The 24,278-nt window shown below is 42.9% G+C and overlaps 1 protein-coding gene across 1 annotated transcript in view; it reads left to right on the plus strand.

Moving 5' to 3' along the window:
• The first annotated feature begins 9,145 nt into the window (after positions 1-9,145).
• rnf212 (ring finger protein 212) overlaps positions 9,146-24,278 on the plus strand; it is a 31,826-nt gene continuing 16,693 nt past the window's right edge. Inside the window, exons 1-3 of the mRNA XM_033039540.1 lie at positions 9,146-9,185; positions 9,878-9,941; positions 24,059-24,101. Of these exons, the coding sequence (XP_032895431.1) occupies positions 9,150-9,185; positions 9,878-9,941; positions 24,059-24,101 (143 nt within the window). The 5' untranslated portion in view covers positions 9,146-9,149. The remainder of the gene's footprint in view (positions 9,186-9,877; positions 9,942-24,058; positions 24,102-24,278) is intronic.

Below are 24,278 nucleotides of genomic sequence, written 5' to 3' on the forward strand. Positions count from 1 at the left end.
GGGAAAGTACCAGGGGAGGTGGTGTGTTGGGTGGGATGGGACGAGTTGACCAGGGAAGCAGAAAGGGGTGGAGATGGGAAGATGTGGTCAGTAGTGGGATCCAGTTGGAGGTGAGAAAATGTTGGAGGATTATATGCTGTATGCGACAGCTGATGGGATGGAAGGTGAGGACAAGGGGGACTCTGTCCTTGTTACGAATAGGGGGAGGGGGAGCAAGAGCACAGTGTTGATATGTTGTATTGTGTAGCCTCTTTAATGACACTGTAAATTTTTGGGCAACCTAATTGTCAATCAAAATCTTAATGATCATTGGAGACCCTGCTCCTTGTGTATCCTTCAATTCTTCTACCAAGAAGGCACTAAACCAATGTTTCTGCATGTTGTGGGATAAACCATCATTACCCCTGTGTTGGCCATTTTAATAGCTCCGTAGAAACTATAATATGTAGGGCAAACTATGCCACTCTAACACTGGCTCTCTTATCCTTCTTGGCATAGAGAATAGAGACAAGATACAAGTAAGCATCTGGCTTGTAGATTACATTGCAAAATGCAGTCATGAAGTCCACTTTATTAAGTTTTTGTTTTCTTTCTGAGTTACTTTGTCGCATGACGCTACATACATGCAAATATTCTTAACTGCAATTGTACCATATTCATATTTCTTCCACTTACTTACGCACCATTGAAATCAAGGGCATTTGTATACCATTTTACTTGGAACCTTTCTTTTCGCAAGACTATAAATGAATGTATTTTATTTATTTTTATTTTTTTTCCTTCTATAATTATCAAGCTTTTACAATCCAGACTAAGTTTTACCTAATCACTACCTCCTGACTAACTTTAACTACTTGTTTTAACCTTATTGCCGCTTGACCTTGAAGCAGAGATAACCTGTTTGAAATGTGATTACTTGTTTTTAAAATAATCCATTCTGGATGGAGGTGGATTGGGGGAAAATTGGCTTTCAGTGCCTTATGATATGAATTATTATTTTCTGTGCATTTGGGCAGCAAATGAATTTTGCAGCTGTGATGTAAATTTGAATGGCATTTCTGTTGGATCTTAAAAAAAAATAACTGAAAATGAGAATAGAAAAACATTCAGTCTTTCCAAATTTCTTGTTATTCAATTCTTTATCCCTGCCAGTCCTGGCTCAAACACATATACCATTACTTGTTAAACTCGAATATTTTTGCATTGGAGTCGACTGTTTCAGAAGTTTTTGCATTTTCAGTTAACTTTTTTATGACTTCCTGAGCTCATAATTATATTCCTGCTTCCCATAAACTATTTCTGCTTTTATCCGGTAGATTCATTTGAAGTTTTAAAACTTGGATTAAATCCGCAAATACTATAAAAACAGTGTGTTTGGTTGTATAAGGGTAATGCCCAGACTTATGTCTCCTCTGCAGTGCAACCAGAAAGCAAAAAGAACATTGGTTTTGTTGGGTATCTTTGAGGGTCACTGAAAACTTACATTGCAGATACCACGTTGAGCATTTTCATATTTATGTGAAAATCATTTAACTTCCTTGGTCCAATTACAGTTATTGTCTCTATAGTTCAATAATCCAAAAGCATGAACAATCAATACAAGCTTTCTTTGAATCCTAACCATTACACTTTGATATAGTTTCAGAGATTATAATTGTAATAAATTTATTAGCCAAGTATGTAAAAACCTACAAACTTGCATGTCTTTGGAATGTGTGAGGAAACCAGAACACTGTGGAATTCATTGCCACAGAAGGCTGGGGAGGCCAAGTCAATGGATATTTTTATGGCAGAGATAGATAGGTTCTTGATTCGTACGGGTGTCATGGGTTATGGGGAGAAGGCAGGATTATAGAAGTTGGGAGGACATGTTACAATTGTATAAGACGTTGGTGAGACTGCATTTAGAATATTGTGTTCAGTTCTGGACATCATGTTATAGGAAATAAATTGTCAAGCTTGAAAGAGTTCAGAAAAGATTTACGAGGTTGTTGCCAGGACTAGAGGGTGTGATGTATCAGGAGAGGTTAAGTAGGCTGCGTCTCTATTCCATGGAGCGTAGGAGGATGAGGGGAAATCTTATAGAGGTGTACAAAATCATGAGAGGAATAGATCGGGTAGATGCACGGAGTCTTTCACCCAGAGCAGGGGAATCGAGGACCAGAGGACATAGTTCAAGGTGAAGGGGAAAAGATTTAATAGGAATCCGAGGAGTGACTTTTTCACACCAAGGGCGGTGGGTGTATGGAACAAGCTGCCAGAGGAGGTAGTTGAGTCTGGGACTATCCCATCGTTTAAGAAACATGTGGATAGGTACATGGATAGGATAGGTTTGGAGGGTTACGGACCAAGCACAGGCAAGTGGGACTAGGGTAGCTGGGACATTGTTGGCCGGTGTGGGCGAGTTAGGCCAAAGGGCCTTTTTCCCACTGTATCACTCTATGACTATGACTCTAATGGGGCTAAGAGGGAAAAATAGACAATAGACAGTAGGTGCAGGAGTAGGCCATTCAGCCCTTTGAGCCAGCACCACCATTCAATTCCACAAAAACCCAAAATTCCACCGACCCTGGTTGTGTGGCAATAAATTCTATCTATCAATCAATGTGATCATGGCTGATCATCCCCAATCAGTACCTCGTTCCTGCCTTCTCTCCATATCCCCTAACTCCGCTATTTTATCTATTTTATCCCTATCTAGCTCTCTCTTGAAAGCATCCAGAGAACCTGCCTTCACCGCCCTCTGAGGCAGAGAATTCCACAAACTCACCACTCTCTGTGAGAAAAAGTGTTTCCTTGTCTCCATTCTAAATGGCTTACTCCTTATCCTTAAACTGTGGCCCCTGGTTCTGGACTCCCCCAACATCGGGAACATGTTTCAGCCATGATTGAATGGCAGATTCAACCCATCAGCCACGATTGAATGGCAGATTCAACCCATCAGCCACGATTGAATGGCAGAGTAGACTTGATGGGCCCACTGGCCTAATTCTGCTCCTATCACTAATGAACTGGTGAACACATGGAAAAAAAGCCACACACTTACAGGGAAGAGAACATCCAAGCTCCGCACAGGCAGCACCTGTAGTTAGGATCGAATCACCAAGATTGCGCCCAATATTCCACTAATATTATTACAGGTAATATTACAAGTGCAGCAGTGCTGCACAACTGACCTGTACTTTGGTCAGTGACAGGTTCAGAATTGTGTGAAAGAATTTGGTTCCCACCTTGTACCAAAATCATATTTTATTTTTAAATCTCACGAGAACTATACGGTATTAATAAGTTTCATAATAGATTTAATATTGGCCACTTCTTTCTTCTGGTAAGTTTACAAAGAGTTGTGTTAGTTTTTTTTTAGTTTATTACTGTCATGTCTACTAAGGTACAGTGAAAAGCTTTTGTCAAAGAAAAGACTATATATGATATGATATGACAATATATGATATGACTATATATGATACGATAATATATATACTTGATGCTTTCAACCATCTTTACTTTGGCACCATCAATGTACACTGGGGATAGACACAAAATGCTGGAGTAACACAGCGGGACAGGCAGCATCTCTGGAGAGCAGGAATGAGTGATGTTTCGACTCCAGACCCTTCTCCAGACTGATCTATATACTGGGATGTGTGTACTGCTTCGCTATGTGAACTCAGTCACAATATCCTTTGTGTTGATGTGTCTTGGCACCAAGTTGTAAGGTTCTCAATCTCATCTCTGTACGCTGTCTTGTTGTTTGTGTGTCAAAGTGTCAGCACAAATTATTGGTATTTTTGTGCAGTGGAATCATTAAGAACTGAGTTATGGTCCTCAAATTCATTTCAAGAAGATTGAATACATATGATGGTTGCCAATCAGAATATCTAAACTCTAACATTGGCGCTGTGCAAAGCAGATGATGCTCTATCATTTCTGTGTTCAATGCCCTGCCCTCTTCCTTCCTAAAATTGGAAATACCCAACTGGATGCAAGCTTGCACGCTATTTTTATTGACCAAAATGGAAAGTATTAGATTGATTATGCATTATTCACCTGACTCAGTTTTCCTTATCATTGTAGACAGTACCACTCTTCAGTTTGTACAACCATTGATTCTTGCTCTCGGTTTTAAAGTTCCCTGTTTCAATTTACAAATACGTTTTTGATCCTGAGACCTGGCTGTTACCACATGAATTGTGTGTGATTTTTGACATAATCAGGTTGCACAATTTCCAAAAACCCATTATCCAACAAATCTTCATAATTTATTGCATGTTGGCTTGGATTAAGACACGTTACACAGTGGTTTTTATATTTTCCCTAATACTACTGGGTGTTCTTTAAGTGCGTTTCTCACTCCAACATTTTCCAGTCTTGATGCCAAATGAATCAACCCTGTAATAGCCAGAATCATTACATTTTCAACATAGAATGATTCATCTCCTGACTCCTGAAACCTTTCCATGATCTTCAAGGCAAATCAGGATTGTGATGGAATACACTCCAGTTGCCCAATAGAATACAGTTCAAAAGAGTCAAGAGTATTTAATTGTCACATAGATTGTGTATGATCTACAAAATGCACTCCAGCAATTTGAAAAGTCAGCTTCAACAACATTTCACAGACCCACAATTAATACTACTTTTGAAGATAAGAAAGCACATATGCATAACATCTAGTTTAACAGAAACACAGTAACGTCCTTTCGTTTAGATGACATGCATAGTACAATGCACCAGCAGTGGAGGGAATTAAGGGCCTGTCCCACGAGCATGCGACCTGGATGCGGCAAGCGCGACCAAACCGGAAGCGGGGGCCGCGCGGAGGTCGAGTGATCCCCGTACAGGGCCGGTCCCACCAGCATGCGCCTGCATGCGGCGAGCGCGACCAAACCAGAAGCGGGGGCCACGTGGAGGTCGAGTGAGTGACATGAAGTTCGAGCGAAGTCTGCGGGAAGTTCGCGTGTGACGTACGGCGTCAAGACGTGCGTACGCCGTTGAGATGCTGCGTATGCCCGTCGAGGCGGCTGCGGGCCGGTAGGCCGTTCCCGTGCGGAATTTTTGAACTTGGTCAGTTTTTCGGAGCCCTGCGCGACGTCGGGACCAGCGCCACACAACTCCATACGGCTCCGGCGAGCGAAGTGGGACTGGCCCCGCGAGGCCGTGCGGCTCAATCGACCACGTTAGGTCGCGCTTGCCGCATGGAGTCGCATACTCGTGGGACAGGCCATTAAATGTTTATTGTGTGGATGAGGTGCCTTCAAGCAGGCTGAAAAATGATGTGTGTTGGATCAACACTCATCCAGGCAGTTGGATATTATGCCATTGCATTCCCAATTAGAGCCTCACAAATGGTTTAAAGGCTTTGTTAAAATCAGGCAGTGAGTCATCATCGGCGGTCACTCGAAATGAGTATGAGTATGTCCTCTCATGGAGGACGCCTGTGCGTGACTTTGTTTAACGTGAGGAGACTGGTGCACAGACAGCCACCACACGATCCTTGACAGATCTCGGCCAGGATCCAGTGGCATGGCATCGAAGACGACCGGGGACGCTTTTCTGCTGCAGCCTTCGTCCACCTTCCCAGCTCCACTAAAGTCAGCCATCATCCTCCGCCTGTTCTATCGTTGAGGTCTTGGTTGGATTGCTCTTTGTCAGAGACTTCCCCCTCGACTTTACCGCCATGGATGACCCTACCAGGAGCATAGCCCCAGACGGCATCGCTTTCAGGATCTCAGGACCATAGAAGCTTCTCCAGCACGTCAAGGTGACAATCCACGGAGAAGCAGGCAGTGAGTATTGCAGGGTACATTGCATTGATCTGTCCTTGTAGCTACTGTATCTAAGTGCTTGTTCCCATTGAGTTTCTGGTTGCCCTCCAGGATGTTGAAGGTGGGCGGACTTATGCTGGTTAATGCCATTGCATGTCAAGCATAGATGGTTAAAATCTCATTAGTTGAATATTATGGTTATATTCTGTTATTTCTATAAATATAAACATTAGATGAAATTAAACCCATAATCCTTGGGCTCTGAAGTGAGAGTGCTACCAATTGAGCCAGTGTTAACAAAGTATGGAGTGAATCATGTATTATTTCAGAACACTTTTTTATTTTAACATGGGAAATGAGCCGCAGACTTTAGGATGAGTTGAGCAGGAGAAACTGGAAAATGTCCATTTCTGAACTGTTAAATCGAGTTTGATGTTTTGGTTATAATTGGGCCAAAGCTAAATGTATATGTAAGAAAACATTTCTCGGGTAACTGGAATTGCAATATTAAGTAATTATTCTTCATCTCATTGTGGAGACTAGTTTTAATAAACCAAGACTTATCAATACCATTTCCCTTTTGTGTAAAAATGAAAGAATCATTTATTTTTATTGGCAAGAAACAGGGTTATTTAATAAGAAAATATTAATTTGTATTAATTATGACATTTATTAATTTATTCTGTACATATATGATTTGAGAATTAAGGGACAGAAGTTTAGGGGTAACATGAGGGAGGACTTCTTTACTCAGAGAGTGGTAGCTGTGTGGAATGAGCTTCCAGTGGAAGTGGTGGAGGCAGGTTCGATTTTATAATTTAAAATAAATTGGATAGGTATATGGACAGGAAAGGAATGGAGGGTTATGGTCTGAGTGCAGGTAGATGGGACTAGGTGAGAATAAGTGTTCGGCACGGACTAGAAGGGCCGAGATGGCCTGTTTCCGTGCTGTAATTGTTATATGGTTATATTTTGTATACTGGTTTTATTCTGAAAAATGACAATGCATAATGTATCTTCAAATGTTAACGTAATTATTTTGATTACTTTTTAGCACCTTCCTTGAAATCAGCGATGTATTCTTCCGTTCCATTGTCAAGACCATCCTCCACTGAAATGTATGTTATCTTAAAATGGTGGCCTTAATCGCTCTTCACTCTCTAGGTTCCCAGTCAGATGACCCTTGCTGTTCTCCAAGCCAAGATCAGCCTTTAACAGGCTCTAACCCAACTTGACCACTGATGCTGTGCCTTTTATCCCACCATAACTGGACCAGATATACCCCCAGATCCATGCCTGGAATAGACCCGCAATTTTATGTTGTGCAGTCTACCATGGTGCGGCCTGCAATGTGAAACATACATGTCCTTTCAGTAGCACCAAGCATCCTGAGCAATTGTGCGGATGCTAAATCTTTACCAGCAGGTCATCATGCAGCCGTCTGATGATTATATAGGTCATGGGCCTGTGTTTTTAAAAATCTATAAGTGCTTGAAGCCCGGGGTATGAATGTTACTGAATGAGCACTCCATTTTAAAGAAAATAACAATAAAATCCAGGAGATAGGTCGGGTCTGGGGATGATGTTTTGAGCGGCAGGACATATGATATATTATATATCAGGTATACAATCGGCACTAGTGGTCAAGATAGAAGTTAGAATATTGCCTGATGAGAGAGAAAGAGGGAAGTCATCAGATTGCGACCATGTGAATTTAACATTGTTAGCAAGGTGGAGTTGGCTGAAGGTGGTGGGTGAAGCGGAGGTAGGAACATTGTTGGAATGTTTGAGAGTTCCAAAGGAATGTATTTAAGTAATCACTTTTCCATTTGAGCTGAGGTTTCACAAAGTCAGACAGCAATCATGAACTGATTCCACAGTTGCTCTGGGAATGATGCCATTAGGTTTGTGACTTGTACTGAAAATATGCAGATGCAAATTTTATGATTCATGATCGCAAATATTTAGTTGTATTTCTGTAATAGCATGATTCAACCTGAAAACCACCACAATCACATTCCACTGTGGAAGAAATTGATTTTCGCATGTAGATAAAAAGGAAGAAAAAAATAACCCACCTGAATGTTTAGGCTGGTGGGCTTTAATGGAAATAAATAACTAGACTGCAAAGGCAACCGACTAAATAATTTTGGAATGGAAAGTAAAGCATTTACATTGAAATTATTTTTAACAACATTCAAATGCATAAATATTCAGAGATAGGATTTTACAATGGTTAATTTACCAGACTGATGTTCCAGGGACTGGATACTTGATCTGGTATCCTGTGTTCAAATCCACGTGTGGGGAAAATTAAGTTAACTTTAAAAAATATTTCTGTTGAATGGTGACTGGTGTCTTTCAAGGAAGAAACTTTCTTGTTCTTAACTGTCATACATGTAGCTATGTGAGAAATGGAAATGGGGTTAATCAGTATGGAAACAGGCCCTTCGGCCCACTGAGTCCCCGCCGACTAATGATCACCACGTACAAAAGCACTATCTTAAAAATAGCCGAGTCAGACGATATATGGGGAGAAGGCAGGAACGGGGTACTGATTGTGTATGATCAGCCATGATCACATTGAATGGCGGTGCTGGCCCGAAGACCCGAATGGCCTACTCCTGCACCAATTGTCTATCATACATACGTGGGACACTTTACAATTTTACCTAAGCCAATTGACCTACAAACCTGTTCAAAAGGGAACTGCAGATGCTGGAATATCGAAGGTACACAAAAGGTACACCCTTCCCAGTCTGAGGAAGGGTTTCGGCCCGAAACGTCGCCTATTTCCTTCGCTCCATAGATGCTGCTGCACCCGCTGAGTTTCCCCAGCAATTTTGTGTACACCAGTCTGAGGAAGGGTTTCGGCCCGAAACGTCGCCTATTTCCTTCGCTCCATAGATGCTGCTGCATCCGCTGAGTTTCCCCAGCAATTTTGTGTACCTTTGACCTACAAACCTGTATGTTTTTGGAGTGTGGGAGGAAACAGGGGCACCCGGAGAAAACCCACGACACAGGGAGAACGTACGAACTCCGTGCAGATGGCATCTGTAGTCAGGATCGAACCCAGGTTTCTGACACAATAATGCAGCAACGTTACTGCTGTGTCAATGTGCTTCCCTCATTAAATGCCCAGTGAAAATCTACTGTGTTTATGGGTATTCAGGGAGACAGAATAAATGTTGACTTTGCAACACAGCCCCTGATTAAAATAGCCCATTATTGTTGATAAACATTTTGTTGTTAAATACTGTTAGAATTTAAATTTTGGCAGTTTCCTTTGACAATGAGATTTCATTCTTTAATGCATGTAGTAAAACATGCATTAAATCATGTAGTAAAACAGCTAAATATATTTTCCCTCTCAGGGCTCACAAGATGGAGATTGATGGAAGACCAAGTTCTTCAGGGAAGGTAAGTGTGCACAAGAGATAGTCTGGAACATGGGATGCAATACCATTTGTACCATGAACGTGGCCTTCTAGTTTTGGAGATGGACACAAAAGGCTGCAGTAACTTAGTGGGACAGACAGCAACTCTTGATAGAAGGAATAGGTCTCGACCGGAAACGTCACCCGTTCCTTCTATCCAGAGATGCTTTCTGTCCCGCTGAATTACTCCAGCATTATGTGTCTATCTTCGATATAAACCAGCACCTGCAGTTCCTTCCTACACACTTCTCGTTTTGGAATCTGTTTCTTGTAAATGGCAGGGTAAAAGCAATCATAGGATTTCCATATAGAAGATATATAATGATGCGTATCATGAAAAATGTGTGCTGAATATAATTAAAATTGTGTATAGTTTCTCTTTAGTTTAGTAGCAGTGTTAAAGAATTTAGATTTGAGGACTAGCATCTGCTAAGGAAGTAATGGGGACAGTGTGATTTCCCTTTTCACTTCATTTACCCATGTTTACTGTGTTTTTCCATTATATTTATATTAATTTGAGATCTTTGGTTGAAAAACTTAAAACAAATAGACCTCGATTCTAATTACTGCCTTGAGCTGTTGTTTTCAAGGGCAATTATGATTTTGTTTTGAGGAAGAACAATTTATTACGTTTCTGCATTTCCCTTACTTTTGATCTTTTTGCCATGTGTACAGCCTGATTCATCTATGGGTCCACCTAGATTGTCATTATTAAGTCCCCCCAAGGATGGAAGAATGGGTAAGTGGCACTTTAAAAAAATATAAACTTAGGTTAAGTTCAAGGAGATTTGAGTTGATTGCTAACTTCATTTGAATTTAAAGGTATACAAAGTGAACCTTAAAGGTAATGCATTGCAACAGACTAGAGCTTTCCAAGGATAATAATTGTGTAGTCACGAGTCAGTTAATTTAGGTTTCCCGTTTCTCTGCTCCACCGGCACGAACAAGACTCTGATTGCTTGCTGAAATGGTTCTTCCTTGTGTATTCCTAGGCAGTGGGCTTCATGGACATGGAGAGCCTGACTGCCAAAGTCAACTCATAAACTGTTGTTTTAAAATTTACATTACTGGTTAGCTATGCAGAGCAGAACCGCTTGGAAATATTTAGCCCAGGGCACTAACATTAATGATAGTAACTGAAACCACAGGGAACCGTCATATTACATTATCAGTGCTCGGCCTTGATGATACTATCGAAAACATTTGAGTGCATGCCAGAAGACGGGGGAATGATTGGAGGAAGGCAGCAGTAATCAGTCTTCTTGCCACTTAATTTATGAAAGGAAAATCATGTTTTCAGAGCTCTCGCTTAACCTTTTTTCCCCTGTTGCCAGCCGGGCAACCTAGGCAGCTATTTAGGTTGCCAAATGACAGTTTAGGTGGTCATTTAAGATGGCTTGCATGACACGTGAGATAATGTGCTCGGACGAAGTGCGTAGTTACCAATCAGAATTATGGTCAATGAAGCATTCACATATTATTTCTGCTTCAAATAAAGTCACAAACTAAACATATTCACCAACCAAGACATGATATATACCACAATGACATGCAGCAAAATTACAATACAGTATCTCATCTCCTTTAGCACGTTGCAAAGAATGCAATTTCTATTATTTCTTTCCACTTCCAAATAAAATTCTGGTTGGATTATTTAGCGTATGATCAACCTCAGTGAGACCAAGCGCAGGCTTGGCGATGGTTTTCAGCGGTCGCGGCGAGTGGACAGCAATCGCAGCCAGATCTCCCACCATGCAAAGGGAGGGAGAAAGTGGCCACGCCGACCAGTTGCAGTGCGCATGTGCAGGGCGGTGATGTGCTGGCCAAAGATCCTCGCTATAGGATCTTTGGTGCAGGCCATGGTTGTGCGCATGTGTAAGGCGGCCGGCCGTGCCAGCGGATGAGGAGCGGGCGGAGACCCGAGACACGGACAGCGGGCGGAGACGGAGAGTGACAGAGAGAGAGAGAGAAAGATAGAGAAGGGGCACGCTCAGAATTAAACGTGAGGTGTCCCGGGTGCTTGCCAAGCCTGGCAAAATAGCATGGCTTTTAGTTTGCCATTGGCAACCGGGCAACCACTAATTTTGAGCCCTGGTTTTACTAATGTACTAGGGTTCTTTGAGGATATAATCAGTGGAATTGATAAGGGAGACCCTATGAATATGGTATTTGAATTTTCTGAAGGCTTTTGATAAATTTCCACAAATGCACTTGATAAATAAGGTCAAGGATAATAGATGGAATTATTGGTTTATTATTGTCACCTACACCGAGATACAGTGGAAATCTTTGTTTTGTGTGCAATCCAGACAAATCAAACTGTGCACGAGGACAAACAAACCATTGCATGAGTTCTACAGGTAGCGCAAAAAGAGAAAGGAAATAGAGTGCAGAACATGGTCGTCCAGATACAGACAAAGTGCAGGTTAAAAAAAGTGTACAGTCTGCAACAAGGTAGTTCAGGAGATTGGGAATATATTCCAATGAGAGTCCTGTTTGAGCATCTGGTAGCAACAGGGAAAAAGGCTGTTCTTGAATCTGGCGGTATTTTCAAGCTTTAGCAAATTTTTCCTGACAGGAGAGGTGAGGAAATGTAAGGCCAAGTGTGTGAGCAATCCTTGATTATATTAGCTGCTCTCGTGAGGCATTGTGAAGTGTAAATGGATTAAATTGCAGGAAGGCTGGTTTGTGTGATCTACTAGTTGGATCCATGTCTCTCTGCAATTTTTTTGTGGTCTTGGGCTGAACCCAAGGTGCGTTGTATCCGGATTAAATGCTTTTTATGGCACATCTAAATAAATCACTTAGTCATCTGAAATATCCTACATTTCTTCAGTCCTCTGAGGAAGTAGGGGTGATGGTAAGTTTCCATGGCCTTGACGCAAATGTCGTTGTGCCAGGGAAAATAGGTGGTGAAGTTTACACCTACGAATCTGAAGCTATCAAGTATCCCCATTTAAGCACCATTGAGGCAGACTGGGCATGCATGGTGCCCTGCTCCCTGAAGTCTATGACTGGCTCCTTAATTTTTCTGACACTGCAGGAGAGGTTGTTCTCCTGACACCATGTTACAAAACACTCTCACATGAAATGAGAAATGGTTATTGAGCAGGAAGCGAATAGTAGGAATAATTGGATCTTTCTTAGGTTGGCAGGCTGTGATTAATTTTATTCATCATCAAAATCAATGTTTTAGCTGAGAGGATCAAATGTCATCTTTTGAAGTTTGTTCCTGATGCACAGTTTCCTGCTTCTCCATTGGATTCATAGCCACCATTTACTGTACATGCACCCTGTGTAAGTAAATACTTGAGAACTGCAGGGCATATTTAAAGGCCTAACAATTTAATTTTTTGTATAACCCAGAGCCTTCCTGATTGTGTATAAAATTAATTTCTTGTCAGCCACTCACATAGAAACGTAATTAAAGTATCACTGCATATTTTCAAAGATAAACCTGTATCAGATTTTGTTTAAATCTTCATTTGATGCAGATATTGAAGACGGGATGCTTTAAGGTTGGAAGAGTTTTGTTAAATGGCAACTCCTATTCAAGAGGCCTCTTTTTGAATTTCAGACTTGACTCCTAGGTCCACAATCTTTTAAACACAATTCTAAGAGTAAAGGCATTAATAGGAAGAGACACTCATTATAAAGTTCCCAAATAAAGTACTATCTCATCTTTATTACTTGAAATTATTGGAGTTTAGCTATTCCTTTGATCTCCTAGTCCAGGGATTAGTTTCAGAAAATCAAAGGAATTGTTTATTTCCATGGAGCAACACTAAAACAAAGAATGCAACATATAAGTGGTATGGGTTTCAGATTTTTTCAAAAATCCAGCAAGATTAATTGGACGTGAGAAAATTATTTTCTTCACCACACGGACCTAACCTGCTTGAATTTTGATAAATTGGAGTTTGAGCAAACAACTAAACTGGATGCCTCCAAGCACTATTTGTTTTTAAAATGACTGGGACTAATTTATTTTTCCTACTTTTTGGTAGCTTTGTTGAGAGTTTAGCTTGTCTAGTAACATCTGTCTGAATAAGTTAAGATATTCTATTAATTAAGGATGAACATTGGAACAGCATTAAGCCATTTAGCTCCCATAGTGATTGTTATTTTCCTCAACTCTTTGTCGTTCATTATCTTGGATGTTGCATTTTACCATCATCCAGAGCCTTTTTTGGGCTCCAGTTTCCATCAAAGTTTCTGTCAAAAAACCTGAATTAATTACTCAAGGGCCTTACTACACACACACACACACACACAATGTATATATATATTATGTATATACATACATACACACACACACACACATATATCTATATCTATATTACTAAGTCTGTTCTTGACCGGTTTTGGCCATCTGTGCTGCGATTTCCGAGAGAACGCCGCCACCTACGGCAGTCATTTTTGGCCACCTTGCTCAGAGCCCCCCTCCGCCACATGTGTGCCGAGGATTTTACCCGTCGATTAAAAATGACAGAGATATTAATGTTTTTTACAAAATTCCCCATTCTCTCTGCTGGCGGCAAGGGGGAGGGACTATAAAACCAGGAAGTGGTGTGCCACACAGTCTCTTCAAGATGGAGGAAGGCAGAGGGTCACGTTTCTCTGAGCTGTGAATAACACTGAACACATGTCTACTCAAATGTAAGTGCCCTTAGTGGTTCTAAAATGCTTGCAGAATGTGTCTATTGGTTCTAAAGCTTTCAAAAAATGTCTATTGGTTCTAAAGCTTGCAAAAAAATGTCTATTGGTTCTAAAGCTTGCAAAAAATGTCTATTGGTTCTAAAGCTTGCAAAATGTGTCTCTATTGGTTCTAAAGCTTGCAAAATGTCTCTCTATTGGTTCTAAAGCTTGCAAAACAATGTCTATTGGTTCTAAAGCTTGCAAAAAAATGTCTATTGGTTCTAAAGCTTGCAAAAAAAATGTATATTGGTTCTAAAGCTTGCAAAAAAATGTCTCTATTGGTTCTAAGCTTGGAAAAATATGTCTATTGGTTCTAAAGCTTGCAAAACAATGTCTATTGGTTCTAAAAACTTGCAAAAAGTGTCTATTGGTTCTAAAGCTTGCAAAAAATGTCTCTATTGGTTCTAAAGCTTGCAAAAACATGTATCTATTGGTTCTAAGCTTGGAAAAATATGTCTATTGGTTCTAAAGCTTGCAAAAAAATGTCTATTGGTTCTAAAGCTTGCAAAAAAATGTCTATTGGTTCCAAAGCTTGCAAAAAAATGTCTATTGGTTCCAAAGCTTGCAAAAAAATGTCTATTGGTTCTAAAGCTTGCAAAAAATGTCTATTGGTTCTAAAGCTTGCAAAATGTGTCTCTATTGGTTCTAAAGCTTGCAAAATGTGTCTCTATTGGTTCTAAAGCTTGCAAAATGTGTCTCAATTGGTTCTAAAGCTTGCAAAAAATGTCTATTGGTTCTAAAGCTTGCAAAAAAATGACTATTGGTTCTAAACTTGAAAAAAAATGACTATTGGTTCTAAAGCTTACAAAAAATGTCTATTGGTTCTAAAGCTTGCAAAAAAAATTCTATTGGTTCTAAAATGGTTCATACTAGCGCTCCAGAAAGCCTTCCTCCCTCCCTCCCTCCTTTGGGAGCTTTGGCTTGAAGTTGAAAGGCACTACTTACTGCAAATGGTGGCTTGGGTGTGGATTGAAGTTGAAATACACCACTTACTGCAAATGGTGGCTTGGATGCAATGGCTTGAAGTTAAAAAGCATTACTTACTGCAAATGGTGGCTTGGGTGCATTGGCTTGAAGTTGAAAGGCACTATTACTGCAAATGGTGGCTTAGTTGCTTTGGCTTGAAGTTGAAAGGCACTACTTACTGCAAATGGTGGCTTGGTTGCTTTGGCTTGAAGTTGAAAGGCACTACTTACTGCAAATGGTGGCTTGGTTGCTTTGGCTTGAAGTTGAAAGGCACTACACTGCAAATGGTGGCTTGGGTGTGGCTTGAAGTTGAAAGACCACTTACTGCAAATGGTGGCATGAAGTTGAAAGGCACTACTTACTGCAAATGGTGGATTGGTTGCTTTGGCTTGAAGTTGAAAGGCACTACTTACTGCAAATGGTGGCTTGGGAGCTTTGACTTGAAGTTGAAAGGCACTACTTCCTGCAAATGATGTCTTGGGTGTGGCTTGAAGTTGAAAGGCACTACTTACTGCAAGTGGGGGGCGTGGGTGCATTGGCTTGAAGTTGAAAGGCACTACTTACTGCAAATGGTGGCATGAAGTTGAAAGGCACTACTTACTGCAAATGGTGGCTTGAGGTTGAAAGACCCCACTTACTGCAAATGATGGCTTGGGTGTGGCTTGAAGTTGAAAGACACCACTTACTGCAAATGGAGGCTTGGGAGCTTTGAAGTTGAAAGGCACTACTTACTGCAAATGGTAGCTTGGGTGTGGCTTGAAGTTGAAAGACACCACTTACTGCAAATGGTGGCATGAAGTTGAAAGGCACTAACTGCAAATGGAGGCTTGGGAGCTTTGGCTTGAAGTTGAAAGGCACTATTACTGCGAATGGGGGCGTGGGTGCATTGGCTTGAAGTTGAAAGGCACTACTTACTGCAAATGGTGTCATGAAGTTGAAAGGCACTACTTACTGCAAATGGTGGCTTGGGTGTGGCTTGAAGTTGAAAGACACCACTTACTGCAAATGGTGGCATGAAGTTGAAAGGCACTACTTACTGTAAATGGTGGATTGGTTGCTTTGGCTTGAAGCTGAAAGGCACTACTTACTGCAAATGGTGGCTTGGGTGTGGCTTGGGTGTGACTTGAAGTTGAAAGACACCACTTACTGCAAATGGTGGCATGAAGTTGAAAGGCACTACTTACTGCAAATGGTGGCTTGGGCACTTGGGCTTGATGTTAAAAGGCACTACTGTAAATGCACTTACTTCCTGTTTGCACTGTATATTGATTTTAGATAAAACGCTACCACTTACGGCTGTGATTTTTGGCCATCTTACTCAGTCCCCCTCCGCTGAGCAGGTGCAGAGAATTCTTCCCATCAATGAAAAATAAAAGTGTTATCAGTTAAAAAAAAAAATGTTGAGAATCTCTCTCCAGTCAATCACTCCATGAAAGCCACACCTTTTCCGGTGGGGGGGGGAGGGGTTATAAAACCCGGAAATGTGGGTGTGGCTCAGTCTCTGCAAGATGGAGGAGGGACAGGTCACGACTCGGTCTTTAGTGGCTTTGCACCCTACTTCAAATGGTATGAAACTGCACTTGAATTTGGTGGCCTTGCACCCTGCTAGAAGTGGTAAGAAACTGCACTTGAATTTGGTGGCCTTATACCTTGCTTGAAATAGAATTTCAAGGATTAGCCGTGAGTCCACTACCAGCCCACCAGCCGTGAGTGAGTGAGTTGCCAGCACAACAGGCTTGATTGACTGAGACGCCAGCCCAAGAATCCATTTGGCGCACAATTTGCATACTAGCCCTCTGGAAACCAGTCCCTTCAGCCCACAACACCCATACTAACGCTCCAGAAAGCCCCCCCCCCCCCCCAACTGGCCACCAATATTAGAATTGGTGGAGAGGTGGAATATTGCGTTGGATGACCAGCCCTCCTGTGTGATGCTGGGACCCAACGGGTCCCACTTAGTCTAGTATCTCTATAAATATCTATATATCTATCTATATCTATATATCTGTCTATCTATATATCTATCTATCTATATTTATAGTCCCCCTCCGCTGCGCAGGACAAGATGATTTTTCCCATCGGTGAAAAATAAAAGTTATTAGTGTTTAAAAAATGTTGAGATTCTCTCTCCTGAAGACCACGCCCTTTCCGGAGGGACTATAAAACCCGGAAGTGTTCAGTAGTCTCTGCAAGATGGGGGAGCGAGAGGGTCATGTCTCTCAGTCTGAGCTGTGAATAACACTGAACGTCTACTAAACTGTGAGTGGTTTCACTGACCTGTCAGTGCCCTTAATGTGGTTTGAAAATATAGTTTGGAAATGCTAAAGCTGTGTTGCCTTTGGTTTGGAAATGCTAAAGCTGTGTTGCCTTTGGTTTGGAAATGCTAAAGCTGTGTTGCCTTTGGTTTGGAAATGCTAAAGCTGTGTTGCCTTTGGTTTGGAAATGCTGAAGCTGTGTTGTCTTTGGTTTAGAAATGCTAAAGCTGTGTTGCCTTTGGTTTGGAAATGCTAAAGCTGTGTTGCCTAAGGTTTGGAAATGCCAAAGCTGTGTTGCCTAAGGTTTGGAAATGCCAAAGCTGTGTTGCCTAAGCTTTGGAAATGCCAAAGCTGTCTAGCCTAATTAAAGTTACCTTGCCTAATTAAAGTTGCCTTGTCTAATTAAAGTTGACTTGCCTTCTATATAATTAAAAGTCTAATCTTGACCACTTCCTGTTAGCGCTTTATATTGATTTTAGAAAAAAAACGCTACCACGTACGGCTGTGATTTTTGGCCATCGTACTCAGAGACCCCTTCCGCTCATCAGGTGCCGAGGATTTTTCCCATCGATGAAAAATAAAAGAGTTATTAGTGTTTAAAAAATGTTAAGATTCTCTCTCCTGTCAATCACGCCATGAAGGCCATGCCCCTTCTGGTGGGAGGGGGGGAGGGACTATAAAACCCAGAAGTGTGGGCGTGGCTCAGTCTCTGCTAGATGGAGGAAGGAGATGTCATGACTCGCTGTCTTTAGTAGCCTTTCACACTGCTTGAAATAGTATGAAACTGCACTCGAATTTGGTGGCCTTGCACCCTGCTTGAAGTTGTAAGAAACTGCACGATTTTGGTGGCCTTGCACCCAGCTTGAAATGGAATTTCAAGGAATACATACACACACACACACACACACACACACACACACACACACACACACACACACACACAGTGACGTTGTTGAATCTTCTTCTGCCTAATAAGGTTGGCCAAATGGATTATCTTTTGGAAATGAACAAGGATCAATTTAAAGTAGAACTCCTTAATTGGAGAAGAACTATATTTTGCCAGATGGGAGGGCATCTGGCCAGAGTAATCACAACCAAAAGATACTTTCCCAAACTGAGAAAGGGGTTGGGGATCAAAGCCAGAGCTGCCTGATAACAGGGATAACAAGTAAACTAAAAAGGACATTAGATGCAATTGAGTGAATTAATCAAATGAGAATCACTGTGTAAAGAAAAAAAATCAAGAGGTTGGATATCACTAGTTAAAAATCCATCGTTACCAATTGTAATTGAGAAAAATGAATTAATATGGGAGAATCAAACTGCATCTATTAAAGGCAAGTCATGCTTGATTAACCTGATTTTGTTTAAAAAAAATAACAGTGGTAACAGCTGATGAAAGGAACACACTTGATATTGGCCATAAGGGTTTCATTAGGTGTTTGGCAGGCCCACATAAAAGTGCAAAACTGAGGCCAGTTGAATAAAATTTTGTGAGTTGGAGTGGGGATTAAAAATTGGCTTAATGACAGAAATCAGAGAATGCGAATTGGAGGATGGTACAGTGGTACAGGCTCATTGCTTTTTGGTCTAAATTGATTTAAAAATGGGGGTGCAGGGTAAATTGTGTAACTTGCAGATAGTACCAAGTTTGGAGGTATAGTACAATATAAGAAATGAGTAGGATGAAACAATTGAGTTCCTGTTTGCCATTCAGTATGAATTTAGCATAAATTCCCACCCAACTGCAAAATTTGATTTCAGTTTTTTAATGTCTGCTGATTTTTTACATTTCCCACTTCAGTAGACAATTCTCTGTACAATCTTCCTAATTAGTTTTTGTGCTGCTCACTAGCTTTCAGTGTTTCAAACATGAGCACATCCAAATTTATATGTGCACCAGTGTTGTCTGGTGACTCCTGTGTCTACTGACTCCCACAGTTACCTTGACTACACCTCTTCCCACCTTGCCTCTTGCAAGGATGTCAACCCTTACTCTTCATGTCTCCGTCTCCACTGCATCAGCTCTTAAGATGAGGCTTTCCACTCTAGGACAGACCTGAGCAAATCTGGAGTGCGAAAAAGGGGGCAAGAGATAGCTCTGGCAGATAATATTGAAGAGAATCCAGAGAGATTTTACATTACATTAAGTGAAAGAGAAGAGAGAGAGAGAGAGAGAGAGAGAGAGAGAGAGAGAGAGAGAGTAGAGCCCTTCAGCTCCATAGATGCTGCTGCAATCGCTGAGTTTCTCCAGCTTTTTTGTGTACCTCAGAAACCAAAGTAGTTATCTATGTGAAATGGTTCCCTGAAAGTGGCGTCACAAAGTCACAGGGCTGCCAACATTGGGTGAGAGTTGAGAGTGAGAAATTGCGAGGGAGCGTAGTGACCGAGGGGGGGAGGGTCATCCCACAGGCCGGTAGTTTGACAGCCCTGCTTTAAACCAATCCCCTCTAGTGCTTGAATCACATATCCTGGGAAAATGACTATGCATTCACCTGATATTCCCCTCATGGTTTTTACTCACCTCTAAAACAAATTTTGCTTTATTTTCAACTTTCAGCACTCGCAGATATTTGAGCGTGAGAAATTTTGTGATCAGCGTGAGAACATGAGAATTTTGTGAAATGCGTGAGTCTCATGCTCAATGCGTGAGAGTTGGCAGTCCTGCTAATAATGCAAACATTTTATGCAAGTTCCAATTGTTTGGACAAAAATCACTTATTACTGCTTTATAACAGTTAAGTTACTTTAAGACCATTTCAGAAATGATGGCACTCAACAAACAATCAACTAACAAATTAAAGCAAACTAAAAAGAAATAACATGTTCCCTTTCCTGACTCAACCTCATAAGTACTTTAACGCTGTTAACAGAGCAAAGGGATATTAATCTCAAGAATCAAAATGGGGAAAGTGAGGGCAATTTTGCTTAAATGGTCATTCTAAGCCCATTCAGATCTTCATAGAGTTATACAACATGTACGTGGCTGGCCCAATTTGTCCATAATGATCAAGTTGGCATTCTGCGTGACCAGGGACTGGCTGCCGTTCCCAGATCAGTGGGCGGCGCGACTTTCGTGGCAGCGGCCTCTGCAGTCCGTCTGCGTTTTTATTATTTTATGTCTATGTTTTTATGTAGTTTTTGTTATTTTTTGTTGGGGTATGTGTGTGGGGCGGTGGGGGTGGTGTGGGGGGGAGGGGGTAACTTTTAAATCTCTCCCTGCACGGGAGACCCGACCTTTTCTTTGTCGGGTCTCCGTTGTCGTTGGGGCTGCAATGAGGAGCGACCTCCAACAGGAAGACCGGGGGCTGTGGTGCCGACTACTCACCTCACCGTCGCGGAGCTGGCCGAGTCCAGAGCGGGTGGAGCGGTGGTGGACGCTGCTGCGGCCCGACCTCCGGAGCTTCGGTGGCTGCAACTGCGGGTTTGGCGGACAGTGACACCGGGAGCCCGCGGGTCCCTGGAGGGAGACCGCTTTTCGGGGCTTCCGCAACGGCGACTTCTCCCGCCCGAGTTGCGGGGTTGAAGAGCTCCTGGTGCGGGGCCTACATCACCGCCCCGCGCGGCTTGGAATGGCCGCGGGACTGCGAGCGCACGCCGGGGGCTCTAACATCTAGAACCCGGTGTGCGACCTTGCATCACCCGGCGTGGCTTTAATGGCCGCGGGACAATCGCCATCGCCCGCCGGGGGCTTTGACTTTGACTCTGACATCGGGGGGGAGAGTGCAGTGGAGAGAGATGTTTTTTTGGCCTTCCATCACAGCGATGTGATGGATGTTTATGTAAATTATGTTGTGTCTTGGGTCTATTTGTTTGTAATGTATGGCTGCAGAAACGTCATTTCGTTTGGACCTCAAGGGGTCCAAATGACAATAAATTGAATTGTATTGTATTGTATTGTATTGTATCAGCTCGCGTCCCAGGGACTGGCTGCAGTTCTCAGGTCGGCTCGCCTGCCCCGACCCTGCGAAAACGAATTGTAAAAAAACGTGGTTTTTCGGGTTACGGGCCGGATTTAGCCCGTGTGCCGTAGGTTGCCGAACCCTGTCCTTGATGTTTGGCCTCATTGTGGTCCCCCCCATGTTTTACAACTGATTCACCTGGTTAGTTTTATCTCCGGCTGCTTCATGTTGTCAGCTGCTGCACATCCAACCAAGAAAGAAGAGAAGAGATGCAACGTCACTCACAGCCGCCAACTGACGCGCTTCCCCAGACTGCACAGATTGTTTTGTGATATGGCGCAAAAAGACAAACTGTGCAGGGACTGAAGACAGCGTGAGAATTCTCTGAAATGCGTGACTCTCACGCTCAAAGCACACACAGGGATACACAAAGGAAGACACACACACACACACACACACACACACACACACAGGGAGACAGACACACACACACACACACACAGGGAGACAGACAGACACACGGGGAGACACACACACACAGGGATACACACACATACACACACACAGGGAGACACAGATGCACACACACACAGGGAGACACACACACACACACACACACGGGGAGACACACACACACACAGGGAGACACACAGAGACACGCGCACACACACACACGGAGACACACACAGGGAAACAGACACACACACACACCTTTCCTTCCCCTCCCTCCATCCTACCCTCTTTCCTCCCCTTCCTCCCTCCTCCCTATTTCCTCCCCCCCATCCCTCCCTCTTTCATTCCCCTCCCTCCCTTTCCTTCCCTCCCTCTCTTTCCTCACCCTCCCTCTTTTTCCTCACGCATCCTCTTTCTCCCCTTTCTCCTTCCCTTCCTTCATCCCCTCAAAGCATGAGAGCTGGCAGCCCTGTCTAAGGCCAGGATGTGACAACAGACACACAGGGATACACAAAGGAAGACACACACACACACACACACACACACACACACACACACACACACACACACACACAGGGAGACAGACAGACACACACACACACACACACACACACACACACACGCACACACACACACACACAGGGAGACAGACAGACACACACACGGGGAGACACACAAACAAACACACAGGGAGACACAGACACACACACACACAGGGAGACACAGATGCACACACACACACACACACACAGGGAGACAGACAGACACACACACAGGGAGACAGACACACACACGGGGAGACACACACACACACAGGGATACACACACAAACACACACACAGGGAGACACAGATGCACACACACACACACACAGGGAGACAGACAGACACACACACGGGGAGACACACACACACACACAGGGATACACACACAAACACACACACAGGGAGACACAGACACACACACAGGGACACACAGGGAGACACAGATGCACACACACACAGGGAGACACACACACACACACGGGGAGACACACACACACACAAGGAGACACACACAGGGAAACAGACACACACACACCTTTCCTTCCCCCCCCCTCCATCCTACCCTCCCTCCCTCTTTCCTCCCCTTCCTCCCTCCTCCCTCTTTCCTCCCCCCATCCCTCCCTCTTTCCTTCCCCTCCCTCCCTTTCCTTCCCTCCCTCTCTTTCCTCACCCTCCCTCTTTTTCCTCACGCATCCTCTTTGTCCCCTTTCTCCTTCCCTTCCTTCATCCCCTTTCTACATTCCCTCCCCCTGTCTCTCTTTGCCTCCATCCCTCCCTTTTTTCTTTCTCTCTCTCTTTTTCTCCCCTCCCTCTCTTTCCCCGGCCGCCCAATGGCGGGCACGGTGTAGCGTGGATTGGCGGCGTTGGCGTTACCGTGTGAGTTGAAGGGCAGGAGGGAGGGAGGGAGGGAGCGAGGTTGCCGCGGCAGCCAGAAGCGCAGCGCTCGCAGACGGCTCACAAAAGCGCTGACACCCGCTGCCCGGGACCGACGCGCTTCCCCAAACCGTGCAGATCGCTGTCATGTGGTGCAAAGAGACAAACTGCATGTGCAGGGACTGAAGACAGCGTGAGAATTCTGTCTTCAGCGTGAGGGCGTGAGAATTCTGTCTTCAGCGTGAGGGCGTGAGAATTGGCTGAAATGCGTGAGTGTCACGCTCAAAGCGTGAGAGTTGGCAGCCCTGAAGTCATAGAGCATGGAAGCTATACTGGTTCACAATCCACCCAGTGCTGCAGGCTATTCATTTATTTCCCCCCATTACCTATGCAATGTGGCAGTCAGTACTGCCTACAAAAGTGACCGCAACACTTGAGAGCCTCTGCACCCATGCCCTCTATCTAGATGGTCAGTAAGTGCATAAAAACACCGATATTTGTAGCCATTCTGCCTTGTCGTACAGCATCCTAACTCGGTTGAAAATGTGAACCTCGTCACTCGGCAGAATTGCTGTTGTACCTTCAGCTGGTGAGCTGCAATCCATCAAGAAAGCTGTTCATTACTACCTTCTCAATAAGAGTTATGGATGTTCATTAAGTACAGAGCTTGTCAATTAAGCCACAGCTCATCAGAAGAAGAAAATATTTATGCTTTAGTGCTCTGAGGTCCCAATCTTTCTTTACAAAGTGTTCTATAGGGCATTTAATATCCCATAAGTATTGCTGAGTTTAATAGTTCCTTTTGTAATTGGTAAGGAATGGCTTGTTTAGTTAAGCACTTTATTTGTCTTAGATCAAATCTTTTGGAGTGCAGACTCCATTTTGTACTCGCTTTTGAGAAAGTTTCACGTATTTTGTTCCTGTACCCTATTTTTTCCTTGTGCTGACAACTGTATAGAAACTGCATTTGCACTTAGCTAATCAACAGATATAATTTCTAATAGTTGCCATTTTCCTCCTCCCTTTAGTAGTACATTTATTCTTGTTGTGGATCTATCTAAGTATGACCCCATTATATGTAGCTACCAGAATAGGTACTGCTTGTATGACATTTCATGTGTAAATAGGTTATTCATAAAAATGAAATGTTACTGTTTGTTCTAGGTACCGTGCCTCAGAGGGCAGCTGGCAAACTAGGATCTTTTAGGTACGTGCAAAAAAAACATATATGGAGTCGGACTGATAAGCTGCTTATAAAATTTCTGAGCATGCATGTGATCCATTTTTGTCTGGTCTTAAATGATTGTTTTGATTTTGAAGAAATACATACCACTATTAATTCAACAGGCATTATTTTCTTTGACAGATTCGCCAGAAGTTATCT

The sequence above is a fragment of the Amblyraja radiata genome, chromosome 1, assembly GCF_010909765.2.
Source record: "Amblyraja radiata isolate CabotCenter1 chromosome 1, sAmbRad1.1.pri, whole genome shotgun sequence".
Taxonomy (NCBI): domain Eukaryota; kingdom Metazoa; phylum Chordata; class Chondrichthyes; order Rajiformes; family Rajidae; genus Amblyraja; species Amblyraja radiata.